We start from the raw sequence: 21399 nt of genomic DNA on the forward strand, positions 1-21399 counted from the left end.
ACTATAACTAGCATCGAATACATTATGTTTCATTAGGGTGGTTCATTTATTCGACATAGGGTGGTTCATAATATTGTGTAAAATTGAGTATAAAATGAAAAAAATCACTTTTCACTGAATACCAATGAAAAAAAAAAAACCTGAAAATATAATATTACTACTAAACTACTCTGTGCACAAAACAAAATTGTCTCAACCAAAATTAAGATTGTGTCTCGTGGAAAATGTTGAATGCTTTCATGTCATTTGCAAAATCACACACAGGAGGTGCATTGAATTTTAATATTTGAGTAATGTTTTCGATTCCAAGTGTCTTAAACTTTTAAATGAAACGGTGGAAACTGATGGAATATGTTATATTACTTTGTTAGAAAAATCTACTCTCTAAGACACTTGCACTCGTCTTTCGAATGTTGTACCTGACAATTTATTCGTTTTTTTTACCACAATAATGTCCTTTGCCAACACTTGAATGAACACACAGTGCTCTGGCTTATATAATCGGACAAAAGACTGTATCGATGTTATTCAGTGATAATGAGAGTTTAGGGATCTCAATCAGATACGCAACACAATTGACTCGTTGTTTCTGGGTTTGCGTCGTTTTGACAGTTCGACCATACATTTTCTGTCAAGTTTACATCGTGCCCATTGGCTGAAACTTTGCATAGACGTTTTTATAGGCAAAAGATGCCATTTTGTGCTATTGGTTTAATTTATTGAAATCAACTCATTTTTGAAACGCTATTGGAAAATGCTATTTCGGATAGGTATTGATGATTACAAAAAATTTTAGAGCTAACACGGTTCGTTTGAGCAGTGTGACATCTTCGGCAAAGTTGTAGATAATAGTTTTGTTTTTCAAAAAAAATATAAACAAAATAATAATTTGAAAAATAAAATAAAAAAAGTTATAAATTAATTATCGAAAACAGCCCATTTAAAAAAACTAATTTTTTTATAAAAACCTCGAAAGTTGACCTGAACAACGAAACCGGCCATGGAGAAATCGGAAAAAAGTTATATATTTTAATTTTTTTTTTCACAGGGTACATTTTTTCGGAGGAACGAAGTTATTATTTACAACTTTGCCAGATACACTATGCCAATCAAATATACCGTTTTGACTGTAGAAATATTCTTGATTCCTCATAGAGTGCTCTATTGGAAATTAAAAATATGTCTACAGTCGAAACGGCATAGTGTCTTCGGCAAAGTTGTAGATAATATTTTGTCCTTCCAAAAAAAAAAAAAAATATGCCTTTTAAAAAAAATAATTGAAAATATTTTTTTTTTAAAAAAAAATTTTTTTTGTTCAAAAAATGATAACTTATTTTTCTTAATTTCTATACGATGGGACTGGTTTCATTGTTTTGGTAATCATTCGTAGGTTTTATTGAAAAAATCAAGTTTTTAAAAAATGAGCCCTTTTGAACAATTGATTTTTAATCTTTCTTCTAACTTCTGAATGAATAATTTTTTGAGTGTAATTTTTTTGAAAATACAGAATTATTATCTACAACTTCGTCGAGAACGTCACAGCAATCAAACGAACCGAAGTGCTTTTTTTTATTTTATACTCATTTTTCACAATATTATGAACCACCCTATGCCGACTTTGCATAGGGTGGTGAACCACTCTAATGAAACATAATGTATTCGATGCTAGTTATAGTGTATGTCATTATACAAGCTATTTCGAGAGACTAGTGATCAATTTCAAAAAATAAATTCTAAACATTTTGAACTCCGCTTTCCACAATTGAAAAAACGACTAAGTCCCAGAGAGCAAATTTGTGCAAAAAAAATTTTTTTCCAGATGCCACCAATTCTCGACGTTTCATGCGTTTTTAAGTCATCTGGCATCAAAAAAAAATTTCGAAAACAGAAATTTCACGTACCCCCCCCCCCTCCCCTTGGGTGATTTTTCGGTTTTCAAAAAAGCCAAACTTCAATCGCTTTGCGCCACCCCATTTTAAGTCCGATTGAGCTGAAATTTTGCACAGGGTGTTTTTTCGAGCAGGTGAACATTTTGTATAGGTTTTTTTTTTGAAATTCGAGATGACCATTTTGCCTGGCACCCTAATCCCCATTTATATAAATAAAGCCTAGGTAACATTAAAAGTTTTTTATACTCTCGACATCGCTGTAATGTCAGTGTTCTTAAATCTGCTTTTCAGTGGGATAAATCTTAATGGCTATAATAAAATTCTTACCCTTAAATTCTTCTTAAAAATTTTTACGAAAAAAATTAACTAAGCACCAAGTGATTGACCATTGCATTTCTTTATCTAGTGCTAGGTTTGAACATCATCTACCACAATTAGCTCTACGCCTCTTACATTACGAATTTCTGGATTTCAGGGAAATTTTTCGTGAAATTTCGATTCTAGAATATAACATGGCGTACCGAGCAGTGTCTCAGCGACTTACACATTTCCTAATGATAATGGATTCTACTGTGGTAAGTTCTTCAGGTCTCGCTTCAACTCTTCAAGCTCAAAAAAATTATTCGCTGGTTTTATTACGGCTTCTCTAGAATACTTTTTTCATCACGGTACCTCAACAAAACTGAAACCAGAAATACTACTCTTGATCTGCGCTTTATGTGTTTTGAAAAAACCAATAAGTTTTCTGGTAGCACGGCACTAGGTCAAATGCACTCTACAGCTTTGTTACCTGATGCTACTGTCAAAAACATAAACAAAATCGTTCGGTATGCAACTTGTGCTAGATTGTGCAGACCGTCGAAAGCGACCTAAGCTCAAAAGCATCTTGAATGGCACTTGTGATGTTGTCATGCCATTATTGACAATTGACAGAAGGAGAATTAAGAATTTGAAGAAGAAAATTTCTCTTGGTTTTCCGTTCGAAGTTACCACTATTTTTAATTTTTTCTCACTTATCAGTCATGATTGCAGCTCGCAATTGTAAACAAATTGGCGATTTTATCAATGACCTCACGTAAGTCAACAATGGACCAAACTATTTCAATGTTGATTCTAAAGTCCTCTCAATCCAGACAATGAAAAACCTTTAACACAAGTTTTATTGTAGTTGTAAGGATTAGTTTTATCGTGGAGTTGTATTCCCATTTATAAACAGCGAATAACACATTTAAGAAAAACATGAATCTTATGAGGCATCTTAAATCCTCTCTAAGACGTTCTGAATTTGATTTATATCAATGCAGTATGTTGCTGTGTAAAAACTTGGGGAGGTATGTTTGGCCATGATTAAAACACTTACTAACAATCTCGCACAGTGTTTCATCACTGACAACTCAAATGGCGTGCAAGATTTCGGTCTTTCGTTTCACTTGTAGCACACAATACAAACATTATCATGATTCTTACACATATAATCATGAGACCATTTGTCAAATCTGTTCGAAAATTTTCTTCCAAGAATGCCCCATTTTGGTATCAAAGTCTGGAAAAACCTTTTTTCAATAACAGTGGTGAAATAATTGCGTATATCAATGCAGCAGACGAGATTGTTAATAAGGTCATTAAGGTCATGGCCTCTGTATTCAGGAATGTGCACGGGCTATCTCGCGAAATGTATAACAATCAACAACGAGTACTGTTGGAATGACTAAAAAGTGAAGTACTGATGAGCAAGTGACTGCCGTATCAGAAGGCGGTTTTGAGACCAAAAATCGGAAAGATTAAAACCTTTTGCTTCGCCCACGGAGGCAACTTGCCTATCTTCAATAAAAAAGTTGAGTCAGTGTGTAGATTTCATTGAAGTATGAAATGAAAGTCCCTAATCCCAACATAGGGGTATGTTCCTTACTGATAACAGTTCTTTAGTGATTACAACCGGGTCGAGAGCAATCTCCGATCCTTCCATCGTCGAATGTTACTAACACACGTTGGAGACTAGCCAATAAGTTGTTACAAAAAGCATCTAGTTCCACAGTTGACGTCCAGCAATCCACGCGATCGGTTCATAACAGAAAGTTCATATTGACTTAGTGTTTTTTTCATACCCTTAATTAAACTTCACAAAAGAGATGATGCAACTCATAGGAATCGTATTATCTGCGGTACTAGCTACTGTAAGTTGCAGTCGAAACAACCTGCTGGAGTGTGGAATTCCGAAAAACGATGCCGTGGAATTGATCTTAAACGGACAGGAGACCGCCCCAGGTGATTGGCCGTGGCACGCGGCGATTTATCATCGGAAAGGCCGTTCAATCGACTACGCCTGCGGTGGGACAATTCTTAACCCGCAGTTTATTCTGACAGCAGCCCATTGTGTGATTAGCTCGGCCAACAGTTACCAGCTAGCGCCGAATCGTGTATTTACCCGTGTAGGAATTCACGATCTGGATGTGGTAAATACAAAATTTGCGCAACAGCATGAAGTGGCCAAGATTTATAAGTTCGAGAACTTCACGCGATTAGTGCATGATATTGCATTGATCGAACTGAGTACACTTATTCAATTCACAAATTACGTCCTACCGGCATGCATTAATTTAGAGAAGAATATTACCGGCGAGATTGGTACAGTGGTTGGATGGGGATTGACAGAAGATGATGAAACGTCCCCAATCTTGAAAAAAGCGGACATACCCGCGATAGATCCCGTAACCTGTTTGAAAAGTGATCGAGTGCTATTCGGTCAATCTCTGGACGATGGTCTATTCTGCGCTGGCTACACAAATGGAACTAGCGTCTGCAATGGTGACAGTGGTGGGGGTTTGGTTTTCAAAAGGGCCAACACGTGGTTCTTAGGCGGTATCGTGTCATTCTCACAAATTCGATCGGACGGATCAAATTTGTGTCACACGAAAGGTTATGCGGCGTTCGTGAAGGTTCAACACTATCTACCGTGGATTAGTCAAATAACTGGAATGCGTTTTCAGGGTGAGTTAAATTTTTATTTTTTTTTATTTCTGTCCTAATAAAGTGCTACGCTGTTACAGAAAATGACGAAGTGAAAATTTGCAAAGCAGTCGAACCGGATGGAGCAAAAACATATCCTGATCTACTGCCTCGACATTGTGGTGTCTATATCCCGAACCGCATCTCAGGTGGAGTAGCAACGAAAGTTTTCGAATTCCCCTGGATGGCGATACTGATGATGAAAGACAGGGATTTTGTCTGTGCGGGAACATTGATCAGCAATCGTTACATCCTTTCAGCAGCTCATTGCATTCGGAATCCATTACCGTGAGTGGTTGGTATTGAACGTCAGCGAATCGACCTGAAGATTTTCATTTTCCAGAAATAAAGTACGTCTAGGAGAACATACAATTGGTCGGGATAAAGATTGCAACTTGGGAAACAGAGACTGTGCCCGACCAGTTCGAGATTACAACATTGAGTGCATCACTATACATCCAGAATTCTCACTCCGGGTTCGCAATAATGATATTGCGTTGATACGTTTGAGTGAAGAGGCAAAATTTGAAGGTATTGGATGAAGTTATTACTGGGTTTACGTGTTTTTTTTTATATTTATTATATTCAATCGATCACAGATCATGTTCAACCAATCTGCTTACCGCACATTCCGGAACTGAGAAACTACCGACCCCCACGGTATATCATCACAGGATGGGGCAGGACAGATTATCAAGGCGAGACTTCGGACGTTCTGCTAAAGGCAACCGTTTTACCGTTCAACATTTCCGAATGCGAGGATTGGTTTAACAAAACCAGTCAGTATTTTCAACTTAGTGAAAATCATTTGTGCGTAGGCGGAGAAAATGTGGACACTTGTCAAGGTGATGGCGGAGGTCCACTGGGGTACGGTGCGAAACTGTACGGAACACGATTCGTACAGTTCGGTATATCTTCATTTGGAACTGCGTGCGGCCTGAAACCATCCGTTTATACCAATGTGGCAGAATACATGGATTGGATCAAGGCTAATATGTTACCTTGACAAATTGATGATTTTGTGAGCTAAATCAAGGACTGTTGAATTATCTTGGAATTCATCAATTGTAATTTTTAGAGCACTGGTGGCACGTACAAAACAAATGATGTATTTAATAAAATAAAATAGAAAATTCTAATCGACTTGATTTTTAGAATGTTATTTCATAACTCTTGCGTAAATAAACTTTAATATTAATTACACTGGATTACGTACATTTTTTCATCCAGTTCTTACTGCCTAAATGACGGTATATGAAGAATTAATTCGCAAATGAATAAAAAAAACTGGGACTATCTGGCGACGAGGATATTGTTGTTATCACGAACCGGGGAAAAATCGGAAAAAAACGTTTACTCCTAATAAATAATTTCTTAGTGTATAATCAATATTCTCCCGGTTTTTTCACTAAAACAACAGCCAACATTAATCACTTGGGAAAGGTTCAACACTCCAACAGCGCTTGAAGCACGGGTTTAAATTGTTTATAACTCAATAAAGCGTGACAAGAATTCCAACTGGGTCTGTAGGAAAGTAGGTCAACCATCCGAAGGCCATACTTACGCAAGAGAACAAAGTTAGTCTATAATTCCTCAATCAGCCGCTAGCATTCGTGCCATTTTCAGTGAACACAAAGCACCAGCCGACCAAGATGATGTCATAGAAATGACCGTCCAAATTTCGACTAGTCGAATTTAGTATCACATATCACCATATTTTCACCACGTCAAAAAGTTAGTGTTGGTAATCCAATGTAGGGTGCGCGTCCAGAGACACGTCTCCTGTAAACATAAAATACATTGAAACGAAAAAATCGGTCAACACCCAAAGGGCAAGATCACTTTCAATTGGTTCTACTTGAATGATTCCGTCGACGTCGTCCTTGTCTTCGGTAGACCGAAACCGGCACATATTCATGTCAAGTACTGGTTAACATCTTCATTCGAATCACTTGACCTCGACGAGACAGAGCGATAGAAAGAACTGCAACTGCCGGAGAAATGCGCTTTTTATTTATTCTATAAATGAATTGTTAATACTTGCACCAGGCTGAGGAAAGATTTACTCACTCCGGAAATGAGCCGCGATGATTCCCACCCACCGTGGAACGACGTTTCGATGTCTGGTGCAAATCGAATAAACTTTTTTTTCGTATAATTACATCATCGCTACACGCTACTTTCCATCGGCGCGCTGTAACGTTCAGTTGAAGGCCTATGATGATGTGATCCTGCTGTAGTCATAATTTAACAGTGACGACAACTGTTGATGATGTCACCGATATTTTATTTTTTGCTTCTTCTTTGCAGTTGGTCAACGCTAAAAATAAGCAGAGCGCATTCAGAGATGTGATTTGTAAAATCTGAATTCAAAACAATGTTTCATCTCTGATTTGCGCGCTTCACGTAACCGCAGACCGAGTGACATGTAAAAACCGTTTGGATTGATCTTGTTTATACAATATTCAAACGCTGAACCATATTTCTACTCCACAATAGCGAACGGTGGGAAAACTTAGTTGTGGTTTGATTCCATTGATTCCGTTTTCAGCCCCGGGTTGGGCGTGCGGAGACAAAGGTATTCAATTTACCACGTTTGCTGGCTATTTGTGGCGTCCTAATTGAATCACAATGTTTGTTTTACCTTTTCGGTAGCCAGAAGATTCCACTAAATGTTCCACCCACGGTAGATTTCCTCTCCATTAAGTTCTAAACCAATTGCATACCTGAAATTGAGAGGTAAAAAAATCTATTAGACGGGTTCATTTGTATGGTTCTCTACATAAGATGTTTGTAATGCGATGTTAGTCAAGCTTCATTTTTATACGGCACTTTCTCACTATCTAATCGGTGCCGATGCACCTGATGGCACCGTTCCCGTGGATAGCATGAAACAGCGCGGGAAGTTGTTGCGGTAAATAACGATTAAGGTTCCTTCTAATAGGTCCGGTAGAGCAGCACCTAACGGGTATGTGGTTTAGTGTACAGGTTAGAGCTAACGGATGCGGCGCGTTCACAAAAGCGGTTAGGTTTGGCAACTTTACTGCATGAATTCCTAACTAAAATTTTACTTTTTTCCTATTTGTATTGTATAGGAATTGAGTGTTTTTGACCCAAAGTTAATTTTTATTTTTACCTAAAACATATGTTTAAATCATTAGCATAATTGGTACAATTTGTGGCCCAAATGGAATATCAATCTACTTTATCTACTCTAAATAATTCAGAGGTTCAATATGAGTAATTCAATCTCAAATGCACAAAAAAGTACAAAAGTGTAAAGGACAACATCAGATTAGACGTCAAGTTTAAGGAATGTTTTTAATGAAGGTCACTGGGCCAAAATGCCGATTGGATCACCCCTCGCTCCGTGGGACCTTTCTTTTTTTATTAAAAGAGCCATTTTGCGTCGAAAACTATTATTTTATTTTTATTATGACCCCAAATACAAAGTGTCTAGAAATAAACTGACGCATTATTGTTGAAGAAAATTAGTCAGAGTTTTTTATATTTCTCTTCTGATCAAAAATTGTATACTTTTTGAATTCCATGGTTGATTTCCTCTAGATCTTATCCAGAACGTCCATAATCAGAAGAGTTTCAAAGACATTAGCGAGATAGGAATAGAAATATCAAGCAAATCAGAGTGAATTTTGCTATACTTTTTAAAAAATGCAGTAACTCGAGTTTCACTCTTTACACCTCTAAGTGATGAGTGCTTTTCATGTAAACTTTTCTCCGACATACGATAAAATTGTCAAAAACGCCAGAAAACGCAATTTAACTTTTCAAATGCAAAAAGAATATATCTGATAACACTGCCGCTCAAAATTTATATATTTCTGGTTTCCTTGACCAATTTTCTTCAGAATACAGTTTCCAGAATGTCCAGCTATATAACATATCCAGAGTCAGAGACATAAAAAATATAAGACAGAAGATTGCTTAAAACCAGAGAAATTGGGTTGTAACTCAAACTACCTCACGCATAATAATTCAGGATTAAAAGTGTTTTTTATATGAGCAATTCCCGCTGAGACGAGCCCACAATTTACGTGATGGCATTGAAAACGATTTAAGTTATATTTTTGGAAGCCTATATTAAATAAGTGAAGAAACAACATTTGGTTGATCAAATTGATTGAACATCTCCAACCGACCCATTATCACGACGGGGATGAAAAAGATTGAAATTGAAAATCGTCAGGCGATAGTGGCGATAGGTTTGTGCAATTCTATAGATAAATTCAAGAGCTAGAGCAATTTTTGTGCGCCGAGTTTTGACGGGTTAATTGACCTGATTAACCAAATGCAGTTTCTTTACTTGTCCAACATGAGCTTAAAAACACATAACTTGAATCGTTTTCAATACCGCCATGCAAATAGTGGCTCGGTCCCAGCGGGAATTGCTCATATTTTTCCAGTTCAACTCCTAGGGCAAAACCTGTGTCGAGCAATGTAATCTGGGTAGAGCTGCGTTGATATATTTTCATCAAAAAAACTGTACTTTGGCTGGAAAAAGTTCAGTATAAGTTTAATTTTTCTACCTATAAAAAGTAACGGAAACTACAGTAAGTTACAAACTAACAACAAAAAATTAGTGAGAAACAGTTGTAACTAATTGTAATGGCGAGATATTCCATAAAAAATGAAAAAAGTGATAAAAAGTTTAAAGCAAGCGCCAGTAGAGTATATAGAAAAATTACATAAAATAAATAAAATAACTTAACAAATAAACATAGATTTTGAGATATAGAAATATAAATAATTCAAGACAAAGTATGCTAAAAATCAAGAATGTCAAATATAAACATTAAAGACGAACAAAATGCAAAAAACCATACATAATAACAAAAATAATTATACAGTGAGGTTTTTTTTTACATGGGTTGCTTTTTTGGCCAAAGGTAATCAGCGATGAAAAAAAATCACCTCTAGCGATTTTGAATACATATAAAGCAACCCTAAGATGCGTTGACATCGTCGTCAGTATGCGAATAACAAAGTATCGGTGTTGGTTCACTCTCTTTGATTTCCTTTTTACGATATATTGCATGTCGTTAGTGTACACCATAACATATGGCTCTCAATGTGCACTACTCGGTATATGAAGTTTTTCGTCTCTGTTACACAGAGCGATAAGATCTTGTTATGTTCTTACTCATTTGACTCATGAATATAATTTTTTGTCAGAAAAAGAAAGAAAATGACAATGTATGCTCTCCTACTCTCGCTCAAGTCAACTGCTGCCGAAGAAGTCCCTTCCCCCACACTTTCCCTCTCACCGCAGCATACCTCTACTGCTGCTCAGGCGACATGATATTCTTCTGCTGCTATTCTTTGTTCCCCTAACGACCGGTATATAGAGAGACAAACACAACGAGCGAATCGCTTCTCAGAGCAGATGTAGTCTAGGCATGTGTTTGTTTTCTCCCAGAAACCTACGCACCATATCATCATTTCATTATGTGTTGAGAAGATTCAAGTTTAGTCGCGGTCTGTACACTTCATGATGTGTACATGTGGAGATTAAACGATGATTGCATCATATACGTTTCGTTTCCATCACTGAAGGTAATTATATATCCGCTTAAGAAATCACATTTTTTGGTGTAAATACTTAAAATTCAACATGTTGAGTTCTAGACTGACCACCATCATATTCAAACAAGGTCCAAACATTTTAACACGGTTTTCTTCGTTGTATTCGCAACTCAAGTCTTTTTTCACGTGATCCCATACAAATTTGGAACGCATCCCCCGCGTAAAAAAAATTATTGTACCTAAATGAATTAAAAAAATCTCACATGAAAAAACTTGATTATACCAACATTACAAAATATAAGTTAATGAATACCAGATGGGACATTTGCAAAAAATACACAATGAAAATAATCAGAACACATTGAATAATAAAAAAATAAACTGACAGAAACGTTTTGAAGCTTAAATATAACAAACATATAAGGCAATAAATGTAAAGTTAATAAAAATTGCTTGTAATAATTGAAAAAAAAAAGAAAACAAGAGCCAACCCACAAAAAATACAATAAAAAACTCTAAACTGAAAAAGTTGAAAAAATAAAAAAATAGCAAAGTTAAATAGAATAAAATATGGTAAGTAATGAATAAAAACAGAGCGTGAAAAATGTAAAGAGCTTTCACGCTTCCGTCCCAAGATACAAACGGATTACAAGTTTAAAAATTTGAATAGAATCTTATCTCGCGAAGAAAATGCAGAAACAATAAAACACGTAGAATGAAACAATGAAGGAACAATACTGGTGTGAGCTTTTTCACACGAAAAGAAATTACGCACAATAACTTCAGAACAGAGCTCACTGAAGTGCTTCCACTGTGTGTCTCTTGAGCATATATCAAACAAAAAATTTAAACAATAGTCGCAGTGATCCAAACGAGGGAAGCATATAGGGAGGAAAGTAGATTGCGTTGTTTGCCTTGCTACAAAATTCAGCCACCCGTTGAATGTATCTCATCAGAGAGCACCGCGGTGTACTTCTGTGTATTCTCACTAGATTGATTCACCACTCTTGTTTTGCTCAGCTGTTGTAGGTGCAAAAAATGTATCAATATTTCTGCGAGCGTCAGAAACACAGCACAAAACAGGAGAATGGAGTTTGGTGCAAAAACTGGCTATACGCAGCGCTCATGTTGGGTAAGAAGAGAGTGGGGAATACTAACTTCGCTCATTCTACATATTGAGGAGAATAATAAGCCTGATGACAGGTAAACATAAATTGAAAAAAAAAAAACAATTATTTCCAAAGAACCTAAACTTAGATGCAGGGAAATAATTTTTAATCAAATGGTTAGAAGGAACTCGTTTCAAAGGAAATAATTTCGGGAACTATGACAAACGAAAAAAATGAGTAAAAGTAGCAAAAATAATTATGGAATATTAGATGAAAGCCTAAATCAATACATTATAAAACAAGTGAACTCACGGGTCAAACTTATATTTACAGAGAAAATAAAATAATAGATGAAAAGAATACAAACCAAACGAAATTGCGAAAAATGTTTGACAAACAAGCGACTAAACGAAGTGAAATATTACAAAACTAAAACTGCAACAAGGTAGAAATTCTCGATGCTGATAATTTTACAACTACCAAACTAGAGAAAAAAGTGGTGGCCCTGAAAAGATTCAAAATGACGTCTGGGATCGATTTCTGGCCACTTCTTATCAAGTTCTGGGGTTTGGAAATACGCATATCAGGCGGTATTTTGTCATTTTTGACTCTTCTCCGTCATCTTGGATTCTAAAATGGCGTCTGGAGTTGGTTTTCAGCATATGGACATCATCCTGGTTCCGGAAATACATTGGATGGTCAAAATAAAACATTGTGTGGTATTCGGTCGTTTAAGGTTTCAACCAATTCCAAAAAAGGTGTCTGGAGTTGAATTCCGGTCTCCAGGCATTATCTCGATTCCGGAAATACACTTATTGGATGGTATTCAAGAACTTTGAGCTGTATTCTTGAAACCGGAAGTCGCCATTTTAGAATTCAGACCGGTATCTGGGGTCAACTTTCGGCCTCTACTCTAACTCTCTTGGATGGTATTTGACATTATTTTCAGCTCTGATTGGTCGAAATCTGTTTTCAAAACATTTTTCAATGGATCATTAGTTTACACCACAAAATTACAATTTTTTACATTTTTGTGGAGGCGTAACTAATTTTCCAATCGATTGCTGCAAAAAAAAAGAAAGCTGTTGAAAACTAATCGAGTTATAAGCATTTGAAATTGGACAAAAATTATTACATGTTCCGGTTTCAAGCTTCAATTCTACATTCTCCCAGAGAAGGTTGAAGTTCTACGTCAAAAAATCCATGAAATAATATATAATAAAGTTTAATTGAAAGATTTAAATCAGAAAAATGGAATAATGATTTCCAACACACTTAAGTCTTTTGAGGTAGAACTACGTCTCTCAGGAAATTCGACTACATAGGATGTAAAATAAAAATCTAAAATAAAAGAAATTTTTAATGGATTCCTTTCCTTCTTGCAGCAATCGATTGGAAAATCGTCTATGCGTCCGCCCAAATGCAGAAAATTGTAATTTGATTATTCGAACAATTGTACTATTGAAAATTGCTAAGCCATGTTAAAACGCAAAATTTGACCTCTGATTTGTCGATTGATGCTTACTTTTCCAAGCACGGTCGACAGAATTATAAACCTGGTAAATCGGAAATATACAATTTGGTCTATATATAAGAGCATACTTCTGCCTAAACTAGTCATACAGTAGCAGCGGATAGCAGCAGTGGCAGCGGATATCAGCAGCGATAGAGGCAGGACCATCTGGTATAACGGCACTTCCTCTAATAAAAAGCTGCCTTTGTGTGGAAACGGGCAGCATCAGTAGTAGATACATACATCAGCCGGCATTTCTTCTAATGAAAAATTACCTCAATTTCACAAAACTCCTAAGTTTTGCAGAGCTAAAAAATCAAATTTTCAGTATGAAAAACACAAACGAGTAAAATATAAGAAATAATTTCCAAAATTTGTGAAAGAAAACATAACATAGTAGAAAAATCAATTGTAAATTGTAAATAACAGACAACATGAAATATAAATTGTTTTACAAAACAAAGAAAATAAACATTAATGAAATATCTTGAATAATGGAAAACATTTTCACACAGCGTTGAACATATATGTTGGTAAGACCTACATAGGTCAAAAAATATACGGAAAAATACGGAAGTAAAATATACAAATAGATGGAAACAATGAGATCGAATTTTGCGAAAAAAACATTGATATAAGCATAAATATTTGATGAGTAATTCGAACCGGGTCTCATTAGCACAAAATCAACGTGTCAAATGTCATGTGACTTGTACAATTATGTTTGCACACAGCCACGTCGTATATATTCAATTTCCAGCATGTGTAATAAGCACACACATTCCCCTCCTCCTCTCTTAGCCCCAGGGAACGACGATTTTCCCACTTCCAAGACTAACTAGAATGTTATGCTGTTCATTTGGTGCTGTGTGAGAGAGACGGTAAAAATTTATATGCTCGGGGAATTCAAGAAATTCACCACACCGTGAAATGGTAACTGCTCTTGACGTGACCCGGTAGCGGTAATAAAAAGAATCACATTTTTCCTGCACTTTACTGTTTGTTGCCGCAGGTTCTAGTTCTCTCGATCCGAGGCAGGCTTCGAAAGAAAATTCTACGCCCAACCATTCGGAAGAAAAGCTGCATTCAGGATGGTGTGTTGTGGAAAAAAATAATTTGAAATTCTTGTAAAAGGTTTTTGGGATGAAAAATTTAAACTCAATCATTACGCCATGGAAGGCTCAATTTAATGCTGAGGCTCATAAATGTAATGCAAAACCGCATTGGTCGGAAAGCACACACCTGTTATCCAAACCGAGGGGGTTAGCCTGATCGAGCTGTCCGTTTTTTTGTGTGTGGCGTGCCGTACCACACAATATGCGCGATGCGGACTCTTTGATATTTGTTTGTAAGTGCAGCTGTGCACCCAATAGCCTACAGGTAAGCAGCTACCAATTTTTACAGAAAATTAAAATGAGTGAAAAAAGGGTTGGGATATCTTTTCGTTTTGAATTTAGGCTGATTCAAATTTCGAATTCTTTTTATGTCCAAGGTTATCAAACTTAGCAAAGGGGGTGGCAAAAAATAAATAACACCGAGATGAAAAAAAAAAGAAATATCTTTGATAAAAGTTTGTGTGCAAGTTATGACGTTTGTAACTTGCACTCAAATAAATGTTGAAAAATAACACTTTATTATTATTATTATCTATTTCGCTTGCCTTTTGACGACACTCCCTCTATCACTGGACTTGTTCATTGCTAAATTAAGCATTAATGCTGTCGGAAAACAAATAAAATGAATAAAACGGTATGAGCTTTTTTTTCTTCCCCTTCCAATATTCAAAATTTTTGAAGGGGGGGGGGGGGGGGTGACATAAAATGAAAATAAAATTTGTAACGGCCTTATTCTACCGCCTGTTTGCCTTTTATTCTTGTTGCGACCAAATAGCGGTTCCAGGAAAACGCAAGGCCGGCTGCATTGTTTTCTTTCAAATAGATCCTAGATAAAAATTAATAGTATCTGATACTGTTGAAGAAAAAAATAGTCTACTCGATTACGCCAAAAGTGTTATACTGTGCACTGCTTTTTAAAAAATATAACAACAAGAGTCTGAGAACAACAACACAGCAAATGTTTACCACGCAGAATATTTTTACTTTCAAGACATCAGTACTAAGTAGGTTATGGTAAATCAGAATTAATAAAAAATCTTGCATTTTCATACAGACTAGTGCATCCACAAAAAATGTGGAACGCTTCACGATTTTGCGTGTCATCCTTGCGCAGGGGCCATGCTAATCTTCTCTGTATCGTTCCAATTTTAGTATATGTCCAGCCGAAGCTAGGACAAATCTAGCTGCTCCTGGTGGTTCTTATATAGAAAGTAACAAACAAAACAGTTCTAGCGATGGATAACAGAGCATGTAGCATATCGCAGTTCCTTATACAGGTAACATAATTTTAACGAAGCATTGAAAAAGCCAACGGAAAAGGAGTGGAAAAGGAGTTGCAAAAATAAACTCGTTTTAAATGTTTTTTTTTTCTAGCTTTTTCTAACAAAATTGTTAAAATGAAAGGTGTGATCCGCTTTAACATGACAAGTTTTGGAATACAAATTTCCTAGTTTATGTATTCCACCCATCAAACAACAGTAGATTACATTTTTACTTAAAAGAAAATCAACTAAATTGATTTTCTCCGTAACGGTTTCATCAATTTGTACGATTTTTGCTACATTTGTAGGGTTTTGATGAGCATTTACTGTACGAATATGAATTTTCCTGTCGAAACCCTTGATTTTGATTGAAGAGTTATGAACAAAATAGATGTTTATGTAAAACTTTTATTTGAATTATTTTTTGTTCGAATTCAATTAGGGTTTCGAACGTCTTCGTCAGTGGTTTTCTTCGGCCCCCTTTTCCATAAGATTGCTGCAGAAAAACTGCCGAAGAAAACCACTGATGAAGACGTTCGATACCCTACGTTTTTTTTTTCAAATTAATTTTTACTCGATAAACTGTACTCGCCAAACATATTTTACAGAATATAATACGCTTTTGCCTGAAGCTATAACGGTAATACAAATTGCCAAAATGATTTTGTTGTTGTAATGAAATTTGAATGATTTTTTTGGCACAGCATCTGCTGTAAGCAGTTCTTATTCAGATGGTTTCAAACATGCTTATTTTGGTGCTGATAATGATGTTGACTCCTTCTACGGTGCTTGTTATCATTCTTCTCTAGACTAAAGTCGGTTCCATAGAGTAGCAATTGATGACCTTAAAAGACATTGAGTTGCTAAAAGTCTCTTTAGTTACGTGACAGAATATTACGCAGACACCAAATCACGACTTGTTTTACGTGAGCATTATTTACATCAGTCCTTTGTTGAACTCCTAGACAAGCATTTGAATAATGTATTTCGTACGATCGTACTTCTCGATAAAAATAAATACATGGTTTCAATCGAATGAATTGACGAAAGACACTTCCCCACACTTCCTAAATTTGAACGCTACATGGCGTCTTGTCCGCCGGAATGACACGAACCAGTCGGGAATGTTTTAATTTACTAGATTTTTGAACTCCACATGAAACGCTTCCGTCATCATAAATAATTCAATAGCGCGTCACAAAATGACAATAATCGCCAGGCAAATGGGACATCAGAAGAATGGTGAGCATTTAGAAACGTCATCCCTGGTGCTGCAGAGGCAGAAACAAATAGAAGCAGTGCATATTTCATTTCCAGACAATTGGAACGAGTCGAATATGACTGGTGCAGAAAAAGGGTTGGTCTCCGATGAACGAAGTGCATGTTACAGCCCAGTTCACCATTCCCAACTTTCCCGGTCGTCTACTCCTCCAGCGTCAGTGAAGTGTCTGCTGTCGTGACGCTTACACATTCATCTTTAATAACCACCAACAACAGTTTGCTGATGAACGGATACCGACTCTGCTGGTGAGGCACGCTTACATCATCTACTCCTTTGCAGATGGTCTTTCTTTCTGTTCCCTTTGTCGTCTTAGTCATCGTCATCCGTCGATATGTCTGCAACATTTTTAAAACACTTCAAAACATTGTCGGGCTTTCGATGCTCTCGCACGAACGGACGACGCTGGAACGCATTAGACGAGCTTTTCGTGTCGAATTTCCACCGTTGCACCTCCGTCCTATCTTTTCCGGACCCCAAAGGCAACAGAAAAATTAGTTACCGTCTAGTAACAGTGACGCCAGCACTACGATGGTGGGTGTCAACATGCTTTTTGCCTGAGTAAAACACAGTTTAATGAAATTGTAAAGCCCTAAAAGCCAGGATCTTGATTTAGCAGCAAAAAAATGTGGAACGCTTCACGATTTTGCGTGTCATCCTTGCGCAGGGGCCATGCTAATCTTCTCTGTATCGTTCCAATTTTAGTATATGTCCAGCCGAAGCTAGGACAAGTCTAGCTGCTTCCGTTGATTCTTATATAGAAAGTAACAAACAAAATAGTTCTAGCGATGGATAAACGAAGAAAAAATAGGGGAAAAACTACCTCTACAAAACTAACGTTTTTAATGCAGGTAGCAATTTGCTACCCGCCCAGTCTGTGACACTGAAAATCATAAAAACCGAGGGGAACTATAAATACAGACAAACACACACACGCATAGTCAAAGTCGCGGTAATTCAATACACGGTTTGTATTATTATACACAAAGGGTCCCTCCTTCGAGTAGAAAAAAAATACAAAGTTTCAAAACTGTTCCAGCCGCTGTTCTATATTTATATTTATTATTCCAATCGCTCGGAACCACTAGAATATGTCACTTCATGTGCGCTTGTTTATCCGACAGTGTCACTAATATTTTACCATAAATCAAACAAGCAACGCCAAAACAGAACCGCCGACCGGTTGCGACAAAACTTTCTCTACCCGCTCTCGCTAGACGACGGAGTGGAAAGATATTCTAATTAGGCAAAGATGATGCTCTTCCTTCCTCGCTGTCATTTCCGCCTAGCTGGAGGAGGAAACACAATGTAACGTTGATGATGATGATGATCAGCCCAAACAACAGCTTATCCCACTTTGGAAGCCGGCGGCGGGCGGCGAGAAGTTGAACCGGTGGAAAAGCTGCAAATTGGGCCGGATTAAATGTTGTGGCTGGTTGTTTTCCGGTGTGGCTGGGACTAAATGCACGGAAACAGAGCCAGCTTAGCGCAGAGTAAATTTGCGTAAAGCTATTGAAAGTCGTGTTTATTCAAATTGATCCAATTGGAAATGCTGGACGAAGCTCTGGCTCGGACGACCGGTCACTCACACGAAACTGTCTGCCGTCGTGAAAATTGATTTGGCACGAAGAAATTTACTTTTGGTTTAAACAAGCGATGTTGGACCTTCCCATTTGTTTCCCAAAATCATAAAATACGACGACTGACGACGAGGAATGGTTGTATAATGTAATTTTATTTCGTCGTTGAAAAATATAACAGATCTCTTGTCTTCAAAAGATCAGCAAACGGTTGCTTTCCTTTGATCCAAATTGATGTTCCAAGAGTAAAGCATATTTGAAAAGCGTTGGAAGAATCTATTAAAAATAAATAATTGCATCTGCATGAACAAGTAAATAGAATTGTTTATTGTATCAGAACTAGTAGCGAACTTGGAATGAAATAATAGTGACTACAGTGACTTGCTTTGTTAGAATAGCAAGTAAATAGTGACCGAAAGGGTATAATTTAGAGCTCAAATATTCATTGTGTAATTTTAGATTATACATCTAAAAAATGCATAGAGTACTTCTCCTCAATCAAAATTGAACTAGTTACATCACCTAAGCCTTCACACTCTTTCTATAACTCTTCAGCAGTTTTTTCGTGGCTATTCTGCACTATTAACTCCAATATAAAATTATAAAAAAATACGTGGCATGGAACTTCCATGAAGGAAAAGTCTCACCGTACTTTGGCAATTCTGCCCCAGTTCAGTGTCTTCTAATTTTTGGAAAGATCAATAACGGCGCCGGCTACGTTATTACGGTCGGGTAAGGGAAGGAAGGAAGAAAATGTTACGATCGATTAGAGCTCATGACCATTCGCTCACAGAAGCAGACTCTGTAACCTTGAGGCAGTGAGCTTCTCTACTGTTTCAATACAGCAAATTATGCATTACTCACCAAAATACTAAAGTAGGGAATTGAGTGACCTTTTTATTGTAAAAGATTGACTCTCCTACTGACGACTGTCACATTTCCTTTCTTTCTTTCCTAACAAACCAGAAGGACGTATCGATTTTGGTTGTCCAAGGATTTTTCAAGCAAGGATTTATTTTCAGGCTTTCAATAGAAGTGATACTGTCAATAACAGTAAGTGCGGAATACAGCAGAACATCCAGATAATACCACAAAAAAAATCTTAATGATTCCGGTCGCAGTAGTGATCCAAACAAAGAAAAAAAAAGTTCAGAAACATAAAAGTTTTTGTCTTTACTTAAACGTGTTATTTACCTATTGATATTCTGCGTTTTCTAAATTTAGGTGCCGAATCTCGTTTTGAAGTAGGGCTCAGAAGTTTCGTCTTTTCGAAAAAAGTCTCCACGCAAAATTTAGCTCAATCGGACATTGTGCATCAAAGAAGTCAAAGTTTTGAAAAAAAAAATGTTGAAGAGGTTGTGTATGAGACACAACCGCAAGCTCAAAGTAGAATTACAGCAGCCTGTCTTATATCAATGTATTTTTTGCAGCAGATTGGGAAATACTCTCGATAATCTGAAAGCGGTAAGTATCAGTAATAATTTTTCTTTTCTCTCTGTTTTCCAGAAACCGGAAGTTACAATATTGGATTTACAAATGGTAATGAAGTCTTTTTTTGGCCTCTTTTCGAATTAGAAAATGCTCATATTTGGGCTATTTGATCACTTTTCGCTGTTCTCCGGAACCCGAAAGTCACCATCAGGGATTTAAAAACGACATATGGTGTTGGTTTTCTAGTTCTGGGCATCATCGCGGTTCCGGAAATACCAATATTAGATGGTATTCAGCCATTTTGACAGTTTCCTTAAAAACCGGAAATCACCACCTTGAAGTCAAAATGGTTTCTTGAATTGATTTGCGGTTTTTAGGCATCATTATTATTCCGGAAATATTCATATCGGGTGGTATACAGCCATTTTGGGCTCAGATTCAAGAATCTCAGAATGAATAAATTCCGTTGAAAACTGAATTACAAGCTTTGAAATTGGACATTTTTCGTGACGCTCGTAATTCTACGTCAAAAAAAGAGAATTTTGCCTTTTTTTATTCCTTTAGGTTAAACAACTATCAACGTTCAGCTTACATAGTGTAGTTTTCGTAGAGCAAAATTCAGACTTCAAAAAGTAAGTTTTTTGAGACATTTTATATACAACTTTGCCGAAGACATCATACTAATCTTTTCGGTCTTATTTTTGTTTGTTTCTCTATAAAGAGGAGTTCTTCTTTCCCTGAAAACTCCTCTGAGTAAATTAACAGTCGATGAAAAGTATAGTTTCTCTATAAAATCCATCCATGTTTAACTAACCTTTTGCAGTTTGTTTGCTTGAGCTTGAGGCTTGAACGACCGCAGTGAAAGTGAAGTTGCACAAGGAACCACGTAAATGGCTACTTGGGATAAGTTTGCCATCTTCAGTGTACAACAATTCAGTAGCTACCGCTTTGTATAGATCGATAACGGCGCCGGCCACGTCCCTACGATCCACACTGTTTCCAAAGCTGCAAAAACGTGATCGAAATTATTTTGACCCAGAAAACTTGATTTTAGAGCCATAGTGTCTTCAGCAAAATTGTTCCATTAATCATTCTCCATGTTATAAAAGTAACAGTTTTGTGATCAATCCACTTAACAGTGAAAAGCGCATTTTGCTTTTATCATTTTTGCATATAAAAATTCATCGTTTTCGGCAAAGTTGTAGCACATTTCATAAGAAACAACTTTGTCAAAGACACCATACTTCTATCTGTCTATTTCAGTCTTAATCAGTTCTTTCTATATAACTTCTAGTACTGATTTTCTACAATTTTTCAATGTTCTATAATATTGTTTCCTATAACAGAACGAACAATTCCTTCGAAGGAAGGTTACTTTTATCTCACATATTTTTTTAGTTTTTAGTTAGTGATGATTTCTACTTAAATAATGCACTCATTCACACTAATTACATTTTAATAAAAAAAATTTAGTCTGGAGCCATAGTGTCTTCAGCAAAGTTGTTTTGTTAATTATTCTACATTTTATTAAAGTTAGAATTTTGTGATTGATTTACCCAAAAGAGAAAAACGAATTATATCTTTCTCATTTTTGCATATAAAAATTCATTTTGCTGAGTAAAGTTTAAGCAAATTTGCTAAGAAACAACTTTGTCGAAGACACCATATTTC

General features: G+C 36.5%; 2 protein-coding genes and 2 non-coding genes across 13 annotated transcripts in view; 1 reads left to right on the forward strand and 3 right to left on the reverse strand.

Annotated features, from left to right (window-relative positions):
* Positions 1–21399, reverse strand: part of LOC129720983 (protein 4.1 homolog) — a 102198-nt gene that overhangs the window by 51209 nt on the left and 29590 nt on the right. The gene's annotated exons all lie outside the window — the stretch shown is intronic.
* Positions 3640–6100, forward strand: LOC129720985 (polyserase-2-like). Its single transcript, XM_055672986.1, has 4 exons — positions 3640–4877; positions 4937–5183; positions 5239–5426; positions 5495–6100. The coding sequence occupies exons 1-4, from the start codon at positions 4019–4021 to the stop codon at positions 5899–5901; spliced, it is 1701 nt and encodes a 566-aa protein (XP_055528961.1). The 5' UTR covers positions 3640–4018; the 3' UTR covers positions 5902–6100.
* On the reverse strand, positions 15246–15352 carry LOC129726269 (U6 spliceosomal RNA). Its single transcript, XR_008728313.1, has one exon. It is a non-coding gene; the product is annotated as a U6 spliceosomal RNA (small nuclear RNA).
* LOC129726270 (U6 spliceosomal RNA) lies at positions 17340–17446 on the reverse strand. The gene has a single exon (XR_008728314.1). It is a non-coding gene; the product is annotated as a U6 spliceosomal RNA (small nuclear RNA).

This window comes from Wyeomyia smithii, chromosome 2 (assembly GCF_029784165.1).
Source record: "Wyeomyia smithii strain HCP4-BCI-WySm-NY-G18 chromosome 2, ASM2978416v1, whole genome shotgun sequence".
Taxonomy (NCBI): Eukaryota; Metazoa; Arthropoda; class Insecta; order Diptera; family Culicidae; genus Wyeomyia; species Wyeomyia smithii.